General features: G+C 45.5%; 1 protein-coding gene across 1 annotated transcript in view; it reads right to left on the bottom strand.

Moving 5' to 3' along the window:
• Window positions 1-9,362, bottom strand: part of LOC106592180 (junctophilin-3) — a 31,065-nt gene extending 21,703 nt beyond the window's left edge. The window contains exon 1 of the mRNA XM_082969815.1: window positions 7,828-9,362. Within this exon, the coding sequence (XP_082825941.1) occupies window positions 7,828-8,209 (382 nt within the window). The 5' untranslated portion in view covers window positions 8,210-9,362. The remainder of the gene's footprint in view (window positions 1-7,827) is intronic.
• Window positions 9,363-22,104: the final 12,742 nt, after the last annotated feature.

Below are 22,104 nucleotides of genomic sequence, written 5' to 3'. Positions count from 1 at the left end.
AAAGTTGCAGAGCCCACAATGATATGTTGATAGCAAGCTTTAAAAAAGAACAAGCAATACCATTATGAATATGGTATTCAGGTGAGGTTATCTATGAGATTATCGGTTTACTGTTGTGCGCATTCAGTTTGCCTACAAAATAGCTTTACACACATACCTCAATGGAATATTAAACTTTGTGTAACACAGAGCCGTAACAACATCAAAAACCAAAGCACTGTCTGGTTAATTCAATAATAAATGTATATTATAACACTGTAGCAACAGGCGAGCCAGCGAAGAGAAAAAAATAATTATCAAAAATCTAATAAAAGTTGTACCCCTTGTAATAATACTAAACACCTTCTGTACAACAGCTAGCGACCTCACCAAGATATTTTAGCCTTTTGGTATTCCCACTTCTGACACCAACGTACTGAACGACAGGACAAGGAAGTGAAACCGGGTCATTGGCGTGAAAGGAAAACCCCCCTAATGCATCGTGCCAATAGGGTGAACCCACTTGGTAGGAATTCTGTCACGGCTCATATAGCGATGATTGTGACAGTATAATGGGTTTGGAATGACAGCCATAGAGACCAGGGTTTAGAATGACAGCCATAGTGACCAGGGTTTGGAATGACAGCCATAGAGACCAGGGTTTAGAATGACAGCCATAGAGACCAGGGTTTAGAATGACAGCCACAGGAACCAGGGTTTAGAATGACAGCCATAGAGACCAGGGTTTAGAATGACAGCCACAGGAACCAGGGTTTAGAATGACAGCCACAGGAACCAGGGTTTAGAATGACAGCCATAGAGACCAGGGTTTAGAATGACAGCCACAGGAACCAGGGTTTAGAATGACAGCCATAGAGACCAGGGTTTAGAATGACAGCCATAGTGACCAGGGTTTGGAATGACAGCCATAGAGACCAGGGTTTAGAATGACAGCCATAGAGACCAGGGTTTAGAATGACAGCCACAGGAACCAGGGTTTAGAATGACAGCCATAGAGACCAGGGTTTAGAATGACAGCCACAGGAACCAGGGTTTAGAATGACAGCCACAGGAACCAGGGTTTAGAATGACAGCCATAGAGACCAGGGTTTAGAATGACAGCCACAGGAACCAGGGTTTAGAATGACAGCCATAGAGACCAGGGTTTAGAATGACAGCCATAGTGACCAGGGTTTGGAATGACAGCCATAGAGACCAGGGTTTAGAATGACAGCCATAGAGACCAGGGTTTAGAATGACAGCCACAGGAACCAGGGTTTAGAATGACAGCCATAGAGACCAGGGTTTAGAATGACAGCCATAGAGACCAGGGTTTAGAATGACAGCCATAGAGACCAGGGTTTAGAATGACAGCCATAGAGACCAGGGTTTGTAATGACAGCCATAGAGACCAGGGTTTGTAATGACAGCCATAGTGACCAGGGTTTGTAATGACAGCCATAGAGACCAGGGTTTGTAATGACAGCCATAGAGACCAGGGTTTAGAATGACAGCCATAGAGACCAGGGTTTAGAATGACAGCCATAGAGACCAGGGTTTAGAATGACAGCCATAGTGACCAGGGTTTAGAATGACAGCCATAGTGACCAGGGTTTGGAATGACAGCCATAGTGACCAGGGTTTAGAATGACAGCCATAGAGACCAGGGTTTGGAATGACAGCCATAGAGACCAGGGTTTAGAATGACAGCCATAGAGACCAGGGTTTGTAATGACAGCCATAGTGACCAGGGTTTGGAATGACAGCCATAGAGACCAGGGTTTGTAATGACAGCCATAGAGACCAGGGTTTAGAATGACAGCCATAGAGACCAGGGTTTAGAATGACAGCCACAGGAACCAGGGTTTAGAATGACAGCCATAGAGACCAGGGTTTAGAATGACAGCCACAGGAACCAGGGTTTAGAATGACAGCCATAGAGACCAGGGTTTAGAATGACAGCCATAGTGACCAGGGTTTGGAATGACAGCCATAGAGACCAGGGTTTAGAATGACAGCCATAGAGACCAGGGTTTAGAATGACAGCCATAGAGACCAGGGTTTAGAATGACAGCCATAGAGACCAGGGTTTAGAATGACAGCCACAGGAACCAGGGTTTAGAATGACAGCCATAGAGACCAGGGTTTAGAATGACAGCCATAGAGACCAGGGGTTTGTAATGACAGCCACAGGGACCAGGGTTTGGAATGACAGCCACAGGGACCAGGGTTTAGAATGACAGCCACAGGGACCAGGGGTTTGGAAAGACAGCCACAGGAACCAGGGTTTAGAATGACAGCCATAGAGACCAGGGTTTGTAATGACAGCCATAGAGACCAGGGTTTAGAATGACAGCCATAGAGACCAGGGTTTAGAATGACAGCCACAGGGACCAGGGTTTGTAATGACAGCCACAGGGACCAGGGTTTAGAATGACAGCCACAGGAACCAGGGGTTTTGAATGACAGCCACAGGAACCAGGGGTTTGGAATGACAGCCACAGGGACCAGGGTTTAGAATGACAGCCACAGGAACCAGGGGTTTGGAATGACAGCCACAGGGACCAGGGTTTAGAATGACAGCCACAGGAACCAGGGGTTTTGAATGACAGCCACAGGAACCAGGGGTTTGGAATGACAGCCACAGGGACCAGGGTTTAGAATGACAGCCACAGGAACCAGGGGTTTGGAATGACAGCCACAGGGACCAGGGGTTTGGAATGACAGCCACAGGAACCAGGGGTTTGGAATGACAGCCACAGGGACCAGGGGTTTGGAATGACAGCCATAGGGACCAGGGATTGAGTATCAGTCAGGGTAACCCTCCTAATCCACTATATTGGTGTCAGGTGTTGGAGTATCAGTCAGGGTAACCCTCCTAATCCACTATATTGGTGTCAGGTGTTGGAGTATCAGTCAGGGTAACCCTCCTAATCCACTATATTGGTGTCAGGTGTTGGAGTATCAGTCAGGGTAACCCTCCTAATCCACTATATTGGTGTCAGGTGTTGGAGTATCAGTCAGGGTAACCCTCCTAATCCACTATATTGGTGTCAGGTGTTGGAGTATCAGTCAGGGTAACCCTCCTAATCCACTATATTGGTGTCAGGTGTTGGAGTATCAGTCAGGGTAACCCTCCTAATCCACTATATTGGTGTCAGGTGTTGGAGTATCAGTCAGGGTAACCCTCCTAATCCACTATATTGGTGTCAGGTGTTGGAGTATCAGTCAGGGTAACCCTCCTAATCCACTATATTGGTGTCAGGTGTTGGAGTATCAGTCAGGGTAATGAATTTTGCAGCGACACAATTCGAAAGGAAGGTTACAGCTAAATTGATTGCTTTATCTCTTTGCGATTTTTATTTTTATTTTTTCTATTTTTTATTTCACCTTTATTTAACCAGGTAGGCAAGTTGAGAACAAGTTCTCATTTACAATTGCGACCTGGCCAAGATAAAGCAAAGCAGTTTGACACATACAACAACACAGAGTTACACATGGAGTAAAACAAACATACGGTCAATAATACAGTAGAAAAATAAGTCTATATACAATGTGAGCAAATGAGGTGAGATAAGGGAAAAAAAGGCCATGGTGGCGAAGTACATACAATATAGCAAGTAAAACACTGGAATGGTAGATTTGTAGTGGAAGAAAGTGCAAAGTAGAAATATAAATAATGGGGTGCAAAGGAGCAAAATAAATAAATAAATACAGTAGGGGATGAGGTAGTTGTTTGGGCTAAATTATAGATGGGCTATGTACAGGTGCAGTAATCTGTGAGCTGCTCTGACAGCTGGTGCTTAAAACTATTGAGCGAGATAAGTGTTTCCAGTTTCAGAGATTTTTGTAGTTCGTTCCAGTCATTGGCAGCAGTGAACTGGAAGGAGAGATGGCCGAAGGAGGAATTGGCTTTGGGGGTGACCAGTGAGATATACCTGCTGGAGCACGTGCTACAGGTGGGTGCTGCTATGGTGACCAGCGAGCTGAGATAAGGGGGGACTTTACCTACCAGGGTCTTGTAGATGACCTGGAGCCAGTGGGTTGGCGACGAGTATGAAGCGAGGGCCAGCCAACAAGAGTGTACAGGTCGCAGTGGTGGGTAGTATATGGGGCTTTGGTTACAAAACGGATGGCACTGTGACTACATCCAGTTTGCTGAGTAGAGTGTTGGAGGCTATTTTGTAAATGACATCGCCGAAGTCGAGGATCGGTAGGATGGTCAGTTTTACAAGGGTATGTTTGGCAGCATGAGTGAAGGATGCTTTGTTGCGAAATAGGAAGCCAATTCTATATTTAACTTGGATTGGAGATGTTTGATGTGAGTCTGGAAGGAGAGTTTACAGTCTAACCAGACACCTAGGTATTTGTAGTTGTCCACATATTCTAAATCAGAACCGTCCAGAGTAGTGATGCTGGACGGGCGGGCAGGTGCAGGCAGCGATCGGTTGAAGAGCATGCGTTTAGTTTTACTTGTATTTAAGAGCAGTTGGAGTCCACGGAAGGAGAGTTGTATGGCATTGAAGCTCGTCTGGAGGGTTGTTAACACAGTGTCCAAAGAAGGGCCAGAAGTATACAGAATGGTGTCGTCTGCGTAGAGGTGGATCAGAGACTCACCAGCAACAAGAGCGACATCATTGATGTATACTGAGAAAAGAGTCGGCCCGAGAATTGAACCCTGTGGCACCCCCATAGAGACTGCCAGAGGTCCGGACAACAGGCCCTCCGATTTGACACACTGAACTCTATCAGAGAAGTAGTTGGTGAACCAGGCGAGGCATCATTTGAGAAACCAAGACTATTGAGTCTGCCGATGAGGATGTGGTGATTGACAGAGTCGAAAGCCTTTCACAAATTATTATTTTGATTCCCATGATTCGATTCACCTTGATTTAACCCAAAACCACATCTACTACAATGGCGAAGCACATTCATTAATTTAGTCAAGAAATAATTGTTTAAAAACAATAGATTCAGATTAATTAAATTATTCACTATTTACTATTTTGATAAGGGAATCCGCTGCCCATCAGCTATTCCTCTACGGGCTTGTGGATTTATGTACAAAATTGGTGCAGATTTGGATGATTTTACGTGTGGTATGATTGCTAGTTAGCATATTGCAGATCTGGACAAAAGATCCACCTACCACTATTGTCACTATGTATAGAGGGCAGGATAGAGTTCACTGTATACTAAGCGTGCAGAAAAGCGTAGAGCATAAGGGAAATACCAAAAAACCTTGATAGGGGAGGAGCCTGCAGGCAGATGAGGAAATGTAGCTATATTGAAGAAATGATGTAGTTAAACCTGCAAAATGGGGAATGTAAACCAGGGAAAAATGCACTACCCTCCCCTGTGCCTAATAATACAAATAAATAAACATCCCCCATCCCTCCCCAAAGCAAAACAAAAAGTTTGACAAACCTCCCATTTTGGACCGGCCCACCTCAGTCAATTTCAAACTGTCCCTTTGCGCCCAAGTCAGAAAACCCCAGTGACAATGCCAAAGCACCAATCAGGGCGCAGAAAACAGATAGTCTCCAGTGACACGCTGACCTGCTGTCTCTGCGTTACCATGGCGATTTACAGTACAGAGGCGTCTGTGGTATAACGCAGAGAGAGAGTTATAGTAGGGGAGAATAGAGGAGGGGGAATAGAGGAGAGGGGAATAGAGGAGGGAGGAATAGAGGAGGGGGAATAGAGGAGAGGGGAATAGAGGAGGGAGGAATAGAGGAGGGTGAATAGAGGAGGGAGGAATAGAGGAGGGGGGAATAGAGGAGGGGGAATAGAGGAGGATGAATAGAGGAGGGGGAATATAGGAGGGAGGAATAGAGGAGGGGGAATAGAGGAGGGGGAATAGAGGAGGGGATAGAGGAGGGGGAACAGAGGAGGAATAGAGGAGGGGGAATAGAGGAGGGGGGAATAGAGGAGGGAGAATAGAGGAGGGGGGAATAGAGGAGGATGAATAGAGGAGGATGAATAGAGGAGGAGGCATAGAGGATGAGGAAAAGAGGAGGAGGCATAGAGGAGGAGGAATAGAGGAGGGGGAATAGAGGAGGGGGAATAGCGTAGGGGGAATAGAGGAGGGGGAATAGAGGAGGGAGGAATAGGGGAGGGAGGAATAGAGGAGGGGGAACAGAGGAGGGGGAATAGAGGAGGAAGGAATAGAGGAGGAAGGAATAGAGGAGGGGGAATAGAGGAGGGGGAACAGAGGAGGGGGAATAGAGGAGGGAGGAATAGAGGAGGGGGAATAGAGGAGGAAGGAATAGGGGAGGGAGGAATAGAGGAGGGGGAACAGAGGAGGGGGAATAGAGGAGGAAGGAATAGAGGAGGAAGGAATAGAGGAGGAGGAATAGAGGAGGGGGAATAGAGGAGGGGGAATAGAGTAGGGGGAATAGAGGAGGGGGAATAGAGTAGGGGGAATCGAGGAGGGGGAATAGAGTAGGGGGAATAGAGTAGGGGGAATAGAGGAGGGAGGAATAGAGGAGGGGGAATAGAGGAGGAGGAATAGAGAGAGGAATAGAGGAGGAGGAATAGAGGAGGAGGAATAGAGGGGGAGGAATAGAGGAGGGAGGAATAGAGTAGGGGGAATCGAGGAGGGGGAATAGAGTAGGAGGAATAGAGGAGGGGGAATAGAGGAGGAGGAATAGAGGGGGAGGAATAGAGGAGGAGGAATAGAGGGAGGAATAGAGGAGGGGGAATAGAGGAGGAGGAATAGAGGGGGAGGAATAGAGGAGGGAGGAATAGAGGAGGGGGAATAGAGGAGGAGGAATAGAGGGAGGAATAGAGGAGGGGGAATAGAGGAGGAGGAATAGAGGGGGAGGAATAGAGGAGGAGGAATAGAGGGAGGAATAGAGGAGGGGGAATAGAGGAGGAGGAATAGAGGGGGAGGAATAGAGGAGGGAGGAATAGAGGAGGGGGAATAGAGGAGGAGGAATAGAGGGAGGAATAGAGGAGGGGGAATAGAGGAGGAGGAATAGAGGGGGAGGAATAGAGGAGGGAGGAATAGAGGGTTGGGGAATAGAGATGGATGCTGAGAGGATATAAAGATTCAACAGGCTTCAAATAAGATGGTGGCAGGCAGTCAGATGCTATAAACATGTATAAACACTGATGCATTTCAGTTAGCTGACATTACTGGCAGCATCATTGTTTGTCTTTGCGTGGTAACATGTCACTATACTGCTAGCCCACATTAAGTGTTCTGCTTTCACACCACTTTATTACCGAACTGGAAATAGCAAAATAGCCTACATACTCTGTCTTTGTAAAGCTTGCACACACATAGAGCCTAGCCCAGATCCAGACCTAGTCCTGGATGTTCTCTAGGATCTAGTGCCAGTCTGCAGGGGCTCCTCTCTGATTCAGCTAGCCCAGATCCAGACCTAGTCCTGGATGTTCTCTAGGATCTAGTGCCAGTCTGCAGGGGCTCCTCTCTGATTCAGCTAGCCCAGATCCAGACCTGGTCCTGGATGTTCTCTAGGATCTAGTGCCAGTCTGCAGGGGCTCCTCTCTGATTCAGTGTATGTTCCAGGCCTATTACTGCTGACTGGGGAGGTGATCTGTATATTGTTATCAATCCCAGCTGAAATAGGTCTCAGATATGGATAACCGTTTCAGATACAAGGGGAGGCAGGTAGAGATACTGTATGAAAAGAGATGGAGAGAACAGAATGAAATGGGATGAGGGTTGAAAGGAGGATGAGAGGTACAGGAGAAGGAGAAGGAGAGGGTAGAGTGACCCTTATAGTTTTAAAGTGTCTTAAAACCAAAATAGAATGAATACAAGTGCGCTGCATAGTAAGAGCAACCTCAGCTTGATGACTTGGTGTGTCCCTTCCTTACCTCCATCGGAGTATGTCTCAGTCCCGTATCCATCCTGCAGGCCGTTGCTCCAGGTCCCTTCGTAACGGGCCCCGCTAACCGTGCTCTCCAGTTGGCCGTAGCGTCCCTTGAAGCCCTGCGTCCACTCCCCCCTGTAGTCCCAGCGGCCCTTACTCTCCACGCCCACACCGTGGCGCTTCCCCTGCGCCCACGTGCCCTGGTAGCTATTCCCGCTGGGCCAGGTGTAGACGCCCAGGACCTCGAAGCCGTGGCTCCAGGCCCCAGCGTACTCCCCCTGACCCTGTGGCCCTGTGCAGACCCCCCGGCCATGGGCCTTGCCCTGCTCCCACCCTCCACAGTACGACCCCCCGTCATCAAAGTCAAACCTGCCTCCAGTGGACATGCATGAAACAGGTTTAGGCAAAATCCTCAGAACGTCAAGAAGAGAGAATCAGGTTTACACAGAAAGATCAGGGCCGGGAGGCGAGGATGGAGGTAGTATCATGGAGGTTTATATCTCGTAGTATTTCCCTTTACCTTCTTGTTGTTGGGTTTTTTATGATAATGGAATCAAAAACAGGTTCCCCGTCTTGTACAGAGCAGGACTTGGTCCAGAGAGCATCACCTGGAATGGAGAGAGAGGTTTCGTCTGTCTGTCAGGGGAGGTGGCAGGGTCTGGATCTGGGCCTGGCGCGACGTTAAGGATGTTAGATGCTACTGCCAGCCGAGCATTCTGCTTCCCATGGGCATGCAGGCTGTATGCGCTCCTCCTCCTCTCCTCCTCCTCCTCCTCCACCCTCCTCTACACAGCCTCGCCAGCTGGGATGGCACTAACCCACTCACCTCTCCGTTGGCTGGGGCGCTCCAGACAGGCTAGGCCCAGGCTTTTCTAATAGTCCCAGAGGCCCTGACGGCAGCAGCGACACAGCGAGCACAGCCTGATGAGCTCAATCAGACATTACACCACCACCCGTCTAGCTGTGCCGTACTGGCACACAGAAATGGAGAGAGGATACAGACAGGAGAGGGAGAGAGGATAGAGACAGGAGAGGGAGAGAGGATAGAGACAGGAGAGGGAGAGAGGATAGAGACAGGAGAGGGATCGTACCGCACCAGTACGCCCCAAAAATAAACAGATGGGCTATAGCTATAGAATGGGCTGGAAACATCCGAACACACACATCCATAAACACACACACACACACACACACACACACACACACTGAACACACACACACCTCAGACGACCTAACTGACTGTGTATTTCCCCTTTGCTCCTCTATTCTTCTGTCTTGTTCTCTCCTTCCTCCTCCTCTCCTCCACACTGTGCTCCTGCTGCGCTGTAGCGATGGAGCTGCAGTCTCTCCTGAACAACATGGGAGGAGGGTTGATGCAACAAAAAAATATATATATATAATGATTGTCTTCCTTTCCGCTTTATCTTCTGTATTTTAGAGCTCAAGCCCCTTATGTCTGGGTCGTTAATATATCCAGTTTCCCACAAGTCATATGGTGGTGGTCTCTCGGTCTCTTCTCTCCCTTGCTCTCTCTCTCTCTCGCTCTAAAATCTGCTCATTACTGAAGGACTGTTCCACCCCATCCAATACCCCTCCCCCACATGCTCCCTCTCTCCCTCCCTCCTCCTGTAGGCTCTTAAAGAGATAGGGATACAGGGACAGGGGAAGAGCAGTATGTGTTCGGTTCACTACGCTGGCCCTTTGGGGATATATCCTGCTTTCCCTAATGATCTACCTCTCTCTCTCTCTCCTCTCTACCTCTCTCTCAATTCAATTCAATTCAAGGGGCTTTATTGGCGTGGGAAACATATGTTAACATTGCCAAAGCAAGTGAAGTAGATAATATACAAAAGTGAAATAAACAATAAAAATGAACAGTAAACATTACACTCACAAAACTTCCAAAAGAATAAAGACATTACAAATGTCATATTATGTATATATACAGTGTTGTAATGATGTACAAATGGTTGAAGTACAAAAGGGGAAATAAATCAACATAAATATGGTTTGTATTTACAATGGTGTTTATTCTTCACTGCTTGACCTTTTCTTGTGGCAACAGGTCACAAATCTTGCTGCTGTGATGGCACACTGTGGTATTTCACCCAGTAGATATCGGAGTTTATCAAAACCGGGTTTGTTTTCGAATTCTTTGTGGATCTGTGTAATCTGAGGGAAGTGTGTCTCTAATATGGTCATACATTGGGCAGGAGGTTAGGAAGTGCAGCTCAGTTTCCACCTCATTTTGTGGGCAGTGTGCACATAGCCTGTCTTCTTTTGAGAGCCAGGTCTGCCTAATGCGGCCTTTCTCAATAGCAAGGCTATGCTCACTGAGTCTGTACATAGTCAAAGCTTTCCTTAAGTTTGGGTTGGTCACAGTGTTCAGGTATTCTGCCACTGTGTACTCTCTGTTTAGGGCCAAATAGCATTCTAGTTTGCTCTGTTTTTTTGTTAATTCTTTCCAATGTGTCAAGTAATTATCTTTTTGTTTTCTCATGATTTGGTTGGGTGTAATTGTGTTGCTGTCCTGGGGCTCTGTAGGGTCTGTTTGTGTTTGTGAACAGAGCCCCATGACCAGCTTGCTTAGGGGACTCTTCTCCAGGTTCATCTCTCTGTAGGTCATGACTTTGTTATGGAAGGTTTGGGAATTGCTTCCTTTTAGGTGGTTGTAGAATTTAACATCTCTTTTCTGGATTTTGATAATTAGCGGGTAACGGCCTAATTCTGTTCTGCATGCATTATTTGGTGTTCTACGTTGTACACAGAGGATATTTTTGCAGAATTCTGCATGTAGTCTCAATTTGGTGTTTGTCTCATTTTGTGAATTCTTGGTTGGTGAGCGGACCCCAGACCTCACAACCATAAAGGGCAATGGGTTCTATAACTGATTAAAGTATTTTTAGCCAGATTCTAATTGGTATGTCGATTTTTATGTTCCTTTTGATGGCATAGAATTCCCTTCTTGCCTTGTCTCTCAGACCGTTCACAGCTTTGTGGAAGTTACCTGTGGCACTGATGTTTAGGCCAAGGTATGTATAGTTTTTTGTGTGCTCTAGGGCAACGGTGTCTAGATGGAATTTGTATTTGTGGTCCTGGCGACTGGACCTTTTTTGGAACACCATTATTTTGGTCTTACTGAGATTTACTGTTAGGGCCCAGATCTGGCAGAATCTGTGCAGAAGATCTAGGTGCTGCTGTAGGCCCTCCTTGGTTGGTGACAGAAGCACCAGATCATCAGCAAACAGTAGACATTTGACTTCAGATTTCAGTAGGGTGAGGCTGGGGGCTGCAGACTTTTCTAGTGCCCTCACCAATTTGTTGATATATATATGTTGAAGAGGGTGGGGCTTAAGCCACATCCCTGTCTCACCCCACGGCCCTGTGGGAAAAAAATTGTGTTTTTTGCCTATTTTAACCGCACACTTGTTGTTTGTGTAAATGGATTTTATAATGTCGGATGTTTTCCCCCAACACCACTTTCCATCAATTTGTATAGCAGACCCTCAGGCCAAATTGAGTCGAAGGCTTTTTGAAATCAACAAAGCATGAGAAGACTTTGCCTTTGTTTTGGTTTGTTTGTTTGTCAATTAGGGTGTGCAGGGTGAATACGTGGTCTGTCATACGATAATTTGGTAAAAAGCCAATTTGACATTATGTTGTTTTCACTAAGGAAATGTACAAGTCTGCTGCTAATGATAACGCAGAGGATTTTCCCAAGGTTGCTGTTGACTCAAATCCCACGGTAGTTATTGGGGCCAAATTTGTCTCCACTTTTGTGGATTGGGGTGATCAGTCCTTGGTTCCAAATATTGGGGAAGATGTCAGAGCTAAGGAGGATGTTAAGGAGTTTAAGTACAGCCAATTGGAATTTGTTGTCTGTATATTTGATCATTTCACTGAGGGTTTTTATATTGTTCTGTAGTTCATTCAAAGTAATTGGAGAATCCAGTGGGTTCTGGTAGTCTTTATTAGTTGATTCTAAGATTTGTATTTGATCATGTATATGTTTTTGCTGTTTGTTCTTTGTTATAGAGCCAAAAAGATTGGAGAGGTGGTTTACCCATACATCTCCATTTTGGATAGATAATTCTTCGTGTTGTTGTTTGTTTAGTGTTTTCCAATTTCCCCAGAAGTGGTTAGAGTCTATGGATTCTTAAATTACATTGAGCTGATTTCTGACATGCTGTTCCTTATTTTTCTGTAGTGTATTTCTGTATTGTTTTAGTGATTCACCACAGTGAAGGCGTAGACTCAGGTTTTCCAGGTCTCTGTTTTTGGATGGACAGGTTTCTCAATTTCTTACTTAGGTTTTTGCATTCTTCATCAAACCAATTGTCATTGTTGTTCATTTTCTTCGGTTTTCTATTTGAGATTTTTAGATTTGATAGGGAAGCTGAGAGGTCAAATATACTGTTAAGATTTTCTACTGCCAAGTTTACACCTTCGCTATTACGCTATACGCTCTCGTTGGCTGGCCCTCACTTCATACTCGTCGCCAAACCCACTGGCTCCAGGTCATCTACAAGTCTTTGCTAGGTAAAGCCCTGCCTTATCTCAGCTCACTGGTCACCATAGCAGCACCCACCCGTAGCACGCACTCCAGCAGGTATATTTCACTGGTCACCCCCAAAGCCAATTCCTCATTTGGCCGCCTTTCCTTCCAGTTCTCTGCTGCCAATGACTGGAACGAACTACAAAAATCTCTGAAGCTGGAGAATCATATCTCCCTCACTAGCTTTAAGCTCCAGCTGCCAGAGCAGCTCACAGATCACTGCACCTGTACATAGCCCATCTGTAAACAGCCCATCCAACTACCTCATCCCAATACCGTTATTTATTTATTTATCTTGCTCCTTTGCACCCCAGTATCTCTACTTGCGCATTCATCTTCTGCACATCTATCACTCAAGTGTTTAATTGCTATATTGTAATTACTTCGCCACTATGGCCTATTTATTGCCTTACATCCCTTATCTTACCTAATTTGCACACACTGTATATAGACTTTTTCTATTGTATTATTGACTGTATGTTTGTTTATTCCATGAGTAACTCTGTGTTGTTGTATGTGTCGCACTGCTTTGCTTTATCTTGGCCAGGTCACAGTTGTAATTGAGAACTTGTTCTCAGCTGGCCTGCCTGGTTAAATAAAGGTGAAATAAAATAAATAAATACAAATTACAGTGGAACGATTTGTCCAGGAAGTTGTCTAAAATGGATTGAATTTGTTGTTGCCTAATAGTTTTTTTGGTATGTTTCCAAACTACATTCCTTCCATCTATAGCATTTCTTAATATTACTCAGTTCCTTTGGCTTTGATGCCTCATGATTGAGTATTGCTCTGGTCAAGTACACTGTGATTTTGCTGTGTTCTGATAGGGGTGTCAGTAGACTGACTCTGAGAGACTCTGGGTTGAGGTCAGTGATAAAGTAGTCGACAGTACTACTGCCAAGAGATGAGCTATTGGTGTACCTACCATAGAAGTCCCCTTGAAGCCTACCATTGACTATATACATAACCAGCGTGCGACAGAGCTGCAGGAGTTGTGACCCGTTTTTGTTGGTTATGTTGTCATAGTTGTGTCTAGGGGGGCATATCGGGGAGGGAATGCTGTCACCTCCAGGCAGGTGTTTGTCCCCCTGTGTGCTGTGGGTGTCAGGTTCTTGTCCGGTTCTGGCATTTAGGTCACCACAGACTAGTACATGTCCCTGGGCCTGGAAATGATTGATTTCCCCCTCTAGGATGGAGAAGCTGTCTTCATTAAAGTATGGGGATTCTAGTGGGGGGATATAGGTAGCATACAGGAGGATATTTTTCTCTGTTAAGATCATTTCTTTTTGAATTTCTAGCGGAATGTAAAATGTTCCTGTTTTGATTAATTTAATAGAGTGAGTTAGGTCGGCTCTATACCAAATTAGCATACCCCCTGAGTCCCTTCCCTGTTTCACACCTCTCCCTCTCTCTGTCTCTCTCAATTCAATTTGAAGGGCTTCATTGGCATGGGAAACATACACTGAGTGTACAAAACATTAGCAACACACGTCTTATACTGAGTTGCACCCCCCTTTGCCCTTAGAACAGCCTCAATTCGTCGGGGCATGGACTCTACAAGGTGTTGAAAGCATTCCACAGGGATGCTGGCCCATGTTGACTCCAATGCTTCCCACAGTTATGTCAAGTTGGTTGGATGTCCTTTGGGTGGTGGACCATTCTTGAAACACACGGAAAACTGTTGATCGTGAAAAACCCAGAAGTGTTTCAGTTCTTGACACACTCAAACCGGTGTGCCTGGCACCTACTACCATACCCCGTTTAAAGGCATGTAAATGTAAATGTAAAAATGTAATGTATTTTGTCTTGCCCATTCACCCTCTGAATGGCCCACATACACAATCTATGTCTCAATTGTGTCAAGACTTTAAAATCCTTCTTTAACCTGTCTCCTCCTCTTCATCTACACTGATTGAAGTGGATTTAACAAGTGACATCAATAAGGGATCATAGCTTCACCTGGATTCACCTGGTCAGTCTGTCTTTTGTACAGTCATTGTATGTTTACATTGCCAAGGCAAGTGAAATAGGCAACAAACAAAAGGGAATGAACAATCAGAAATGAACATTAAACATTACACTTACAAAATAATTTAGATATTTCAAATGTCTGTCTCTCCTCTCTCGTGCCTCTCTAAAAACATTTTCCTCACCCATCTACACATAACACCTCATAATGGCATAGTGAAAACATGTTTTTAGACATTTTTGCTAATGTATTGAAAATACAGAAATATCAAATTTACGTAAGTATTCACACAGTCAATACTCTGGGATGTAGAAGCACCTTTGGCGGCGATTACATCTTTGCGTTGTCTTGGGTATATCTGTATCGGCTTTGTACATCTGGCTTCAAGGATTTTCTCCCATTCTTCCTTGCAGATTTTTCTCAGGGTATGTTAAGTTAGATGGGGAGTGGCGGTGAACAGCAATCTTCAAGTCTTTCCACAAAAGTGTGGGCGTTGGCTGGGCCACTCAAGGACTTTCACATTCTTATTCTGAAGTTTAATAAAAACATATGTGCAGAATATAAAACAAAATGGATTTCCTGTTGAAACTTCTGTTTCTTTCACATCCCAGTCAGCCTGTCTATAAGACATCCTAATGTATATAGCACTCTATATCATGTACAGTGGGAAGAAAAAGTTTGTGAACCCTTTAGAATGACCTGGCTTTCTGCATAAATTGGTCATACAATTGTATCTGATCTTCATCTAAGTCACAACAATAGACAAACAGAGTCTGCTTAAACTAATAACACCCAAACAATTATACGTTTTCATGTCTTTATTGAACACACCGTGTAAACATTCACAGTGCAGGGTGTTTCATCTGTCCACAGAATATTTTGCCAGTAGCGCTGTGGAACATTCAGGTGCTCTTTTGCGAACAACAGATATGCAGCAATGTTTTTTTGGGACAGCAGTGGCTTCTTACATGGTGTCCTCCCATGAACACCATTCTTGTTTAGTGTTTTACGTATTATAGACTCGTCAACAGAGATGTTAGCATCTTCCAGAGATTTCTGTAAGTCTTTAGCTGACACTCTAGGATTCTTCTTAACCTCTTTGAGCATTCTGCACTGTGCTCTTGCAGTCATCTTTGCAGGATGGCCACTCCTAAGGAGAGTAGCAACAGTGCTCTCAATTTATAGACAATTTGTCTTACCGTGGACTGACTTTTAGAGATACTTTTGTAACCCTTTCCAGCTTTATGCAAGGCAACAATTCTTAATCTTAGGTCTTCTGACATCTATTTTGTTTGCGGCATGGTTCACATTAGGCAATGCTTCTTGTGAATAGCAAACTCAAATTTTGTGATTGTTTTTTTATGGTGCAGGGCAGCTCAAACCAAAATCTCCAATCTCGTCTCATTGATTCGACTCCAGGTTAGTTGACTCTTGACTCCAATTAGCTTTTGGAGAAGTCATTAGCCTAGGGGTTCACATACTTTTTCCCCAACCTATAATATGAACATTTAAATTATGTATTCAATATAGACAATAAAAATACAATAATTTGTGTGTACACTGTGTTTGTCTATTGTTGTGACTTAGATGAAGATAAGATCAAATTTTATGTAAAATGTATGCAGAAATCCAGGTAATTCCAAAGGGTTCACATACTTTTTCTTGCCACTGTACATAGCAGGGTTGGGTTCCATTACATTTCAAGTCAATTCAGGAAGTACATTGACATTCCAATTCCAATTCTCTTCAATGCTTTTCAATGGGGGAAATTTGGTTTTGGAATTTGGTTAACTTTTTTGAATTGACTGGAATTGAAATGGTGCTGAGCCCAACCATAGAATATAGCATTTTAAATACATCAAAGCCAGAGGAGGCTGCTGAGTGGAGGACGACTCATAATAATGTCTGGAACAGAGCGAATGGAATGGCATCAAACGCACGCGATCCACTGATTCTGCTCCAACCATTACTACGAGGCCGTCCTCCACTTATTCTGCTCCAACCATTACTAGGAGAACGTCCTCCACTTATTCTGCTCCAACCATTACCACGAGGCAGTCCTCCACTGATTCTGCTCCGACCATTACCACGAGGCCGTCCACCACTGATTCTGCTCCGACCATTACCACGAGGCTGTCCTCCACTGATTCTGCTCCAACCATTACCACGAGGCCGTCCTCCACTGATTCTGCTCAGACCATTACCACGAGGCCGTCCTCCACTGATTCTGCTCCGACCATTACCACGAGGCCGTCCTCCACTGATTCTGCTCCGACCATTACCACGAGGCAGTCCTCCACTTATTCTACTCAGACCATTACCACGAGGCCGTCCTCCACTGATTCTGCTCTGACCATTACCACGAGGCCGTCCACCACTGATTCTGCTCAGACCATTACCACGAGGCCGTCCTCCACTGATTCTGCTCCAACCATTACCACAAGGCCGTCCTCCACTGATTCTGCTCCGACCATTACCACGAGGCAGTCCTCCACTTATTCTACTCAGACCATTACCACGAGGCCGTCCTCCACTTATTCTGCTCTGACCATTACCACGAGGCAGTCCTCCCCTGATTCTGCTCAGACCATTACCACAAGGCCGTCCTCCACTGATTCTGCTCAGACCATTACCACGAGGTCGTCCACCACTGATTCTGCTCCGACCATTACCACGAGGCTGTCCTCCACTGATTCTGCTCCGACCATTACCACGAGGCTGTCCTCCACTGATTCTGCTCCGACCATTACCACGAGGCTGTCCTCCACTGATTCTGCTCCGACCATTACCACGAAGCCGTCCTGTGATCAAAGTTATCTTTATATTGCGAAATACATGACATCATAGTCAATAAATGATACTTCTGATCAATGGACATTCTACCACAAATCTTTTAGAAATTGAACACGTCATATGCTGCAGTCAGGGTGACTAACAACTGCCCACAAAGTAGAATGAAATTACATCCCAAATGGCACCCTATTCCCTATGTAACCGGTGTGAAATGGCTAGCTAGTTAGTGGAGCGCGCTAATAGTAGTTGTTTCCCATTGCACTGCATGGGCCGCATTTTTTTCCGAGCGATAGGTAACGATGCTTCGTGGGAGGCAGTTGTTGATGTGTTCAGAGGGACCCTGGTTCGAGCCCAGGTTGGGGCGAGGAGAGGTACGGAAGCAACACTGCTACACCTATAAAGCGCACTTCTTTTGAGTAGGAATAGATTACCATTTGGGGACGTACCCTAAGGAGTGGCTTTAACAGTGGGGCTCCCGGGTGGTGCAGCGGTCTAAGGCATTGCATCTCAGTGCTAGAGGCGTCACTACAGGCCCTGGTTCAATTCCAGGCTGTATCACAACCGGCCATGATTGGGAGTCCCATAGAGCGGCGCGCAATTGGCCCAGCGTCGTCCGGGTTAGGGTTTGGCCCGGGGTAGGCCGCCGTTGTAAATAAGAATGTGTTCTTAACTGACTTGCCTAGTTTAAATAAAGGTTAAATAAATAAAAAAGTACAAATGAACAGTGGCACAAGACAAGAGACAAGGAAAACCATATGATATGACCACAATGCTGGTAATAACATGTCTAACTTCACGGCCGGTACAACAGGGGGATTATAGTGTAGGTACAGATTGTTCTTCCTGTTTACAGCATGTTGGCCTTTTGATTTTGTGTTAAACAAACTCATTGATTGTGGCTACACCTACCAGCCTAGGATTATTGTTTTAGTTTATTTGCAAATCCTTGAAATGGTGCATGCTGCACACAGGTAACGGTTGTACGCACTGTGTAATAATGTGTAGCTTAACTGTAATTACACTGTGTTCAGTATGTATCCATTTAACATAGATGAAATCACAGCCTACGACTCAAATGGCACCCTATTCCCTATATGGTACACTACCTTTTCACCAGGGACCATAGGGCTCTATAGGGAATAGGGGGCCATTTGAGACGCATCCACAGTCAACACAATTCACACTGATAACACTGCTGATAACCATAACCTCCCACCTCTTTCTCTCTCTGCCAATAGAAAGCTATTGGGAGAGTCTGAACCATTTTCTCTCTTAAAGCAAGGGCATCTTCAGAAATTAAGATTACATAATCATTTTGATCATTATTAAATACCCGATTAATTCAAAATGTTCCGTTTTTTTATTTGTTTTCACATCAAATGTGTATTATTTTAATTCATGACAGTTTCAGGTGTTCAATTACATCTTTTATTAAACACCCCAACGTTTTCCAGTTGATTATCAAGGTGGCATTTTGATAATGTGGTTATGTACAGTGGTTCATAGTCTGATAATGTGGTTATGTACAGTGGTTCATAGCCTGATAATGTGGTTATGTAGTTCATAACCTGATAATGTGGTTATGTAGTTCATAGCCTGATAATGTGGATATGTACTTCATAACCTGATAATGTGGTTATGTAGTTCATAGCCTGACAATGTGGTTATGTAGTTCATAGCCTGATAATGTGGTTATGTAGTTCATAGCCTGATAATGTGGTTGTCACGTCCTGGCCAGTATAAGGTTAATTGGTATTGTAGTTTGGTCAGGACGTGGCAGAGGGTATTCGTTTTATGTGGTTCGGGGTGGTGTGTTTGTTGAAGGGGCATTTGATTTAAGTATTCCGGGGTTTTTGGGCACTGTTTGGTTTTATTGTATTCTATGTTTAGTCTAGTATGTCTGTTTCTATGTTTGGTTAATTGGGGTTGGGACTCTCAGTTGAAGGCAGGTGTTGTCTATTTGCCTTTGACTGAGAGTCCCATATATTAGGGTGTGTTTGTGTGTGTTATTTGTGGGAGATTGTTCTGCGTTTAGCCTTGTGCTTTGCCAGACTGTTTTTGTCGATCGTATTCCTGTTTGTTATTTTGGTGTTCATTTGGTACTTATTAAAACGTCGAGATGAGCATTCACATACCTGCTGCGTTTTGGTCCTCTTTAACCGACGACAAGCGTGACAGTGGTTATGTACTTCATAACCTGATAATGTGGTTATTTAGTTCATAGCCTGATAATGTGGTTATGTACTTCATGGCCTGGCACCAACACTGATTTCCATTTTGATAATGTGGTTATGTACAGTGGTTTATAGCCTGATAATGTGGTTATGTAGTTCATAGCCTGATAATGTGGTTATGTAGTTCCTAGCCTGACACCCACACTGATTTGACTATGTTTCACCGTTGTTTAACCAGGCTATGTAGTTGACGGTTCACATCCAAAAAGCGTGAAGCCGGGACACATTCAGGGATTCAGTCTGGCCTCATAAAATGTATTGATTGAATGGAAAACTAATGAATCACCTTGGAGCAGAGTAGTGAGCTGGTGGGTGTGTTTGTCACAATCTCCTCTCGTTGTTGGTTGCTGTGCCTTTACCTCAGGGACAATCTAAGACTAATTTAGCTCAATAGATTTCCTGTTAGACATTTTCTGAAAACACTTCATTAAGATTTAAGTAAGATCCTGCATTAAGAATTTTGCAGTAGAACAGATATTCATAATAATGTATCTATAAATGCAATGCATCAATTAAATTATTTGTTATATGGTAAATCAGTGGTTATAACTTCGCCTATGTTTACACTGAGTGGACAAAACATTAGGAACACCTGCTCTTTCCATTATATAGACTGACCAGGTGAAAGCCATGATCCCTTGTTGACGTCACTTGTTAAATCCACTTCAATCAATTTAAGATTTAAGTGCCTTTGAACGAGGTATGGCAATATGTGCCAGGGGCACCGGTTTGAGTGTGTCAAGAACTGCAAAGCTGCTGGGTTTTTCACGCTGAACAGTTTCCTGTGTGTATCAAGAAGGGTCCACCACCCAAAGAACATCCAGACAACTTGACACAACTGCAGGAAGCATTGGAGTCGACATGGTCCAGATGCCCTGTGGAACGCTTTTCGACACCTTGTAGAGTCCCTGCCCAGATGAATTGAGGCTGTTCTGAGGACAAAAGGGGGTGCATCTAAATATTAAGCAGGTGTTCCTAATGTTTGGTACATATACTCAGCGTATATATCAGTAGGCTTTTAAGCCCAGTAGTTGAAGAGATGAATAGAAAATAACTGAAATGATGGAATACCAATAATAGGAACAGTTAACCCTCTAGTCCAGGACCTTATGTACCCCTGGGTTCACCATACCCCTCTAGTCCTGGACCTCATGTACCCCTGTGTTCACAACATACCCCTCTAATCCAGGACCTCATGTACCCCTGGGTTCACCATACCCCTCTAGTCCTGGACCTCATGTACCCCTGGGTTCACCAAACCCCTCTAGTCCTGGACCTCATGTACCCCTGGGTTCACACCATACCCCTCTAGTCCTGGACGTCATGTACCCCTGGGTTCACACCATACCCCTCTAGTCCTGGACGTCATGTACCCCTCTAGTCCAGGACCTCATGTACCCCTGGGTTCACCATACCCCTCTAGTCCAGGACCTCATGTACCCCTGTGTTCACACCATACCCCTCTAGTCCAGGACCTCATGTACCCCTGGGTTCACCATACCCCTCTAATCCAGGACCTCATGTACCCCTGGGTTCACCATACCCCTCTAGTCCTGGACCTCATGTACCCCTGGGTTCACCAAACCCCTCTAGTCCTGGACCTCATGTACCCCTGGGTTCACCAAACCCCTCTAGTCCTGGACCTCATGTACCCCTGGGTTCACACCATACCCCTCTAGTCCTGGACCTCATGTACCCCTGGGTTCACCAAACCCCTCTAGTCCTGGACCTCATGTACCCCTGGGTTCACACCATACCCCTCTAGTCCTGGACGTCATGTACCCCTGGGTTCACACCATACCCCTCTAGTCCTGGACGTCATGTACCCCTCTAGTCCAGGACCTCATGTACCCCTGGGTTCACCATACCCCTCTAGTCCTGGACCTCATGTACCCCTGGGTTCACCATACCCCTCTAGTCCTGGACATCATGTACCGCTGGGTTCACCATACCTCTCTAGTCCTGGACCTCATGTACCCCTGGGTTCACCATACCCCTCTAGTCCTGGACCTCATGTACCCCTGTGTTCACAACATACCCCTCTAGTCCAGGACCTCATGTACCCCTGGGTTCACCATACCCCTCTAGTCCTGGACCTCATGTACCCCTGGGTTCACCAAACCCCTCTAGTCCTGGACCTCATGTACCGCTGGGTTCACCATACCCCTCTAGTCCTGGACGTCATGTACCCCTGGGTTCACACCATACCCCTCTAGTCCTGGACCTCATGTACCCCTGGGTTCACCATACCCCTCTAGTCCAGGACCTCATGTACCCCTGTGTTCACACCATACCCCTCTAGTCCTGGACCTCATGTACCCCTGGGTTCACACCATACCCCTCTAGTCCTGGACATCATGTACCGCTGGGTTCACCATACCCCTCTAGTCCTGGACCTCATGTACCCCTGGGTTCACCATACCCCTCTAGTCCTGGACCTCATGTACCCCTGGGTTCACCAAACCCCTCTAGTCCTGGACCTCATGTACCGCTGGGTTCACCATACCCCTCTAGTCCTGGACCTCATGTACCGCTGGGTTCACCATACCCCTCTAGTCCTGGACGTCATGTACCCCTGGGTTCACACCATACCCCTCTAGTCCAGGACCTCATGTACCCCTGAGTTCACCATACCCCTCTAGTGCTGGACCTCATGTCCCCTGAGTTCACCATACCCCTCTAGTCCAGGACCTCATGTACCCCTGTGTTCACACCATACCCCTCTAGTCC

This window comes from Salmo salar, chromosome 26 (genome assembly GCF_965601325.2).
Source record: "Salmo salar chromosome 26, fSalSal1, whole genome shotgun sequence".
NCBI lineage: Eukaryota > Metazoa > Chordata > Actinopteri > Salmoniformes > Salmonidae > Salmo > Salmo salar.
The sequence above is the reverse complement of the archived record's forward strand: the minus strand, read 5'-3'. Positions and strand labels throughout refer to the sequence as shown.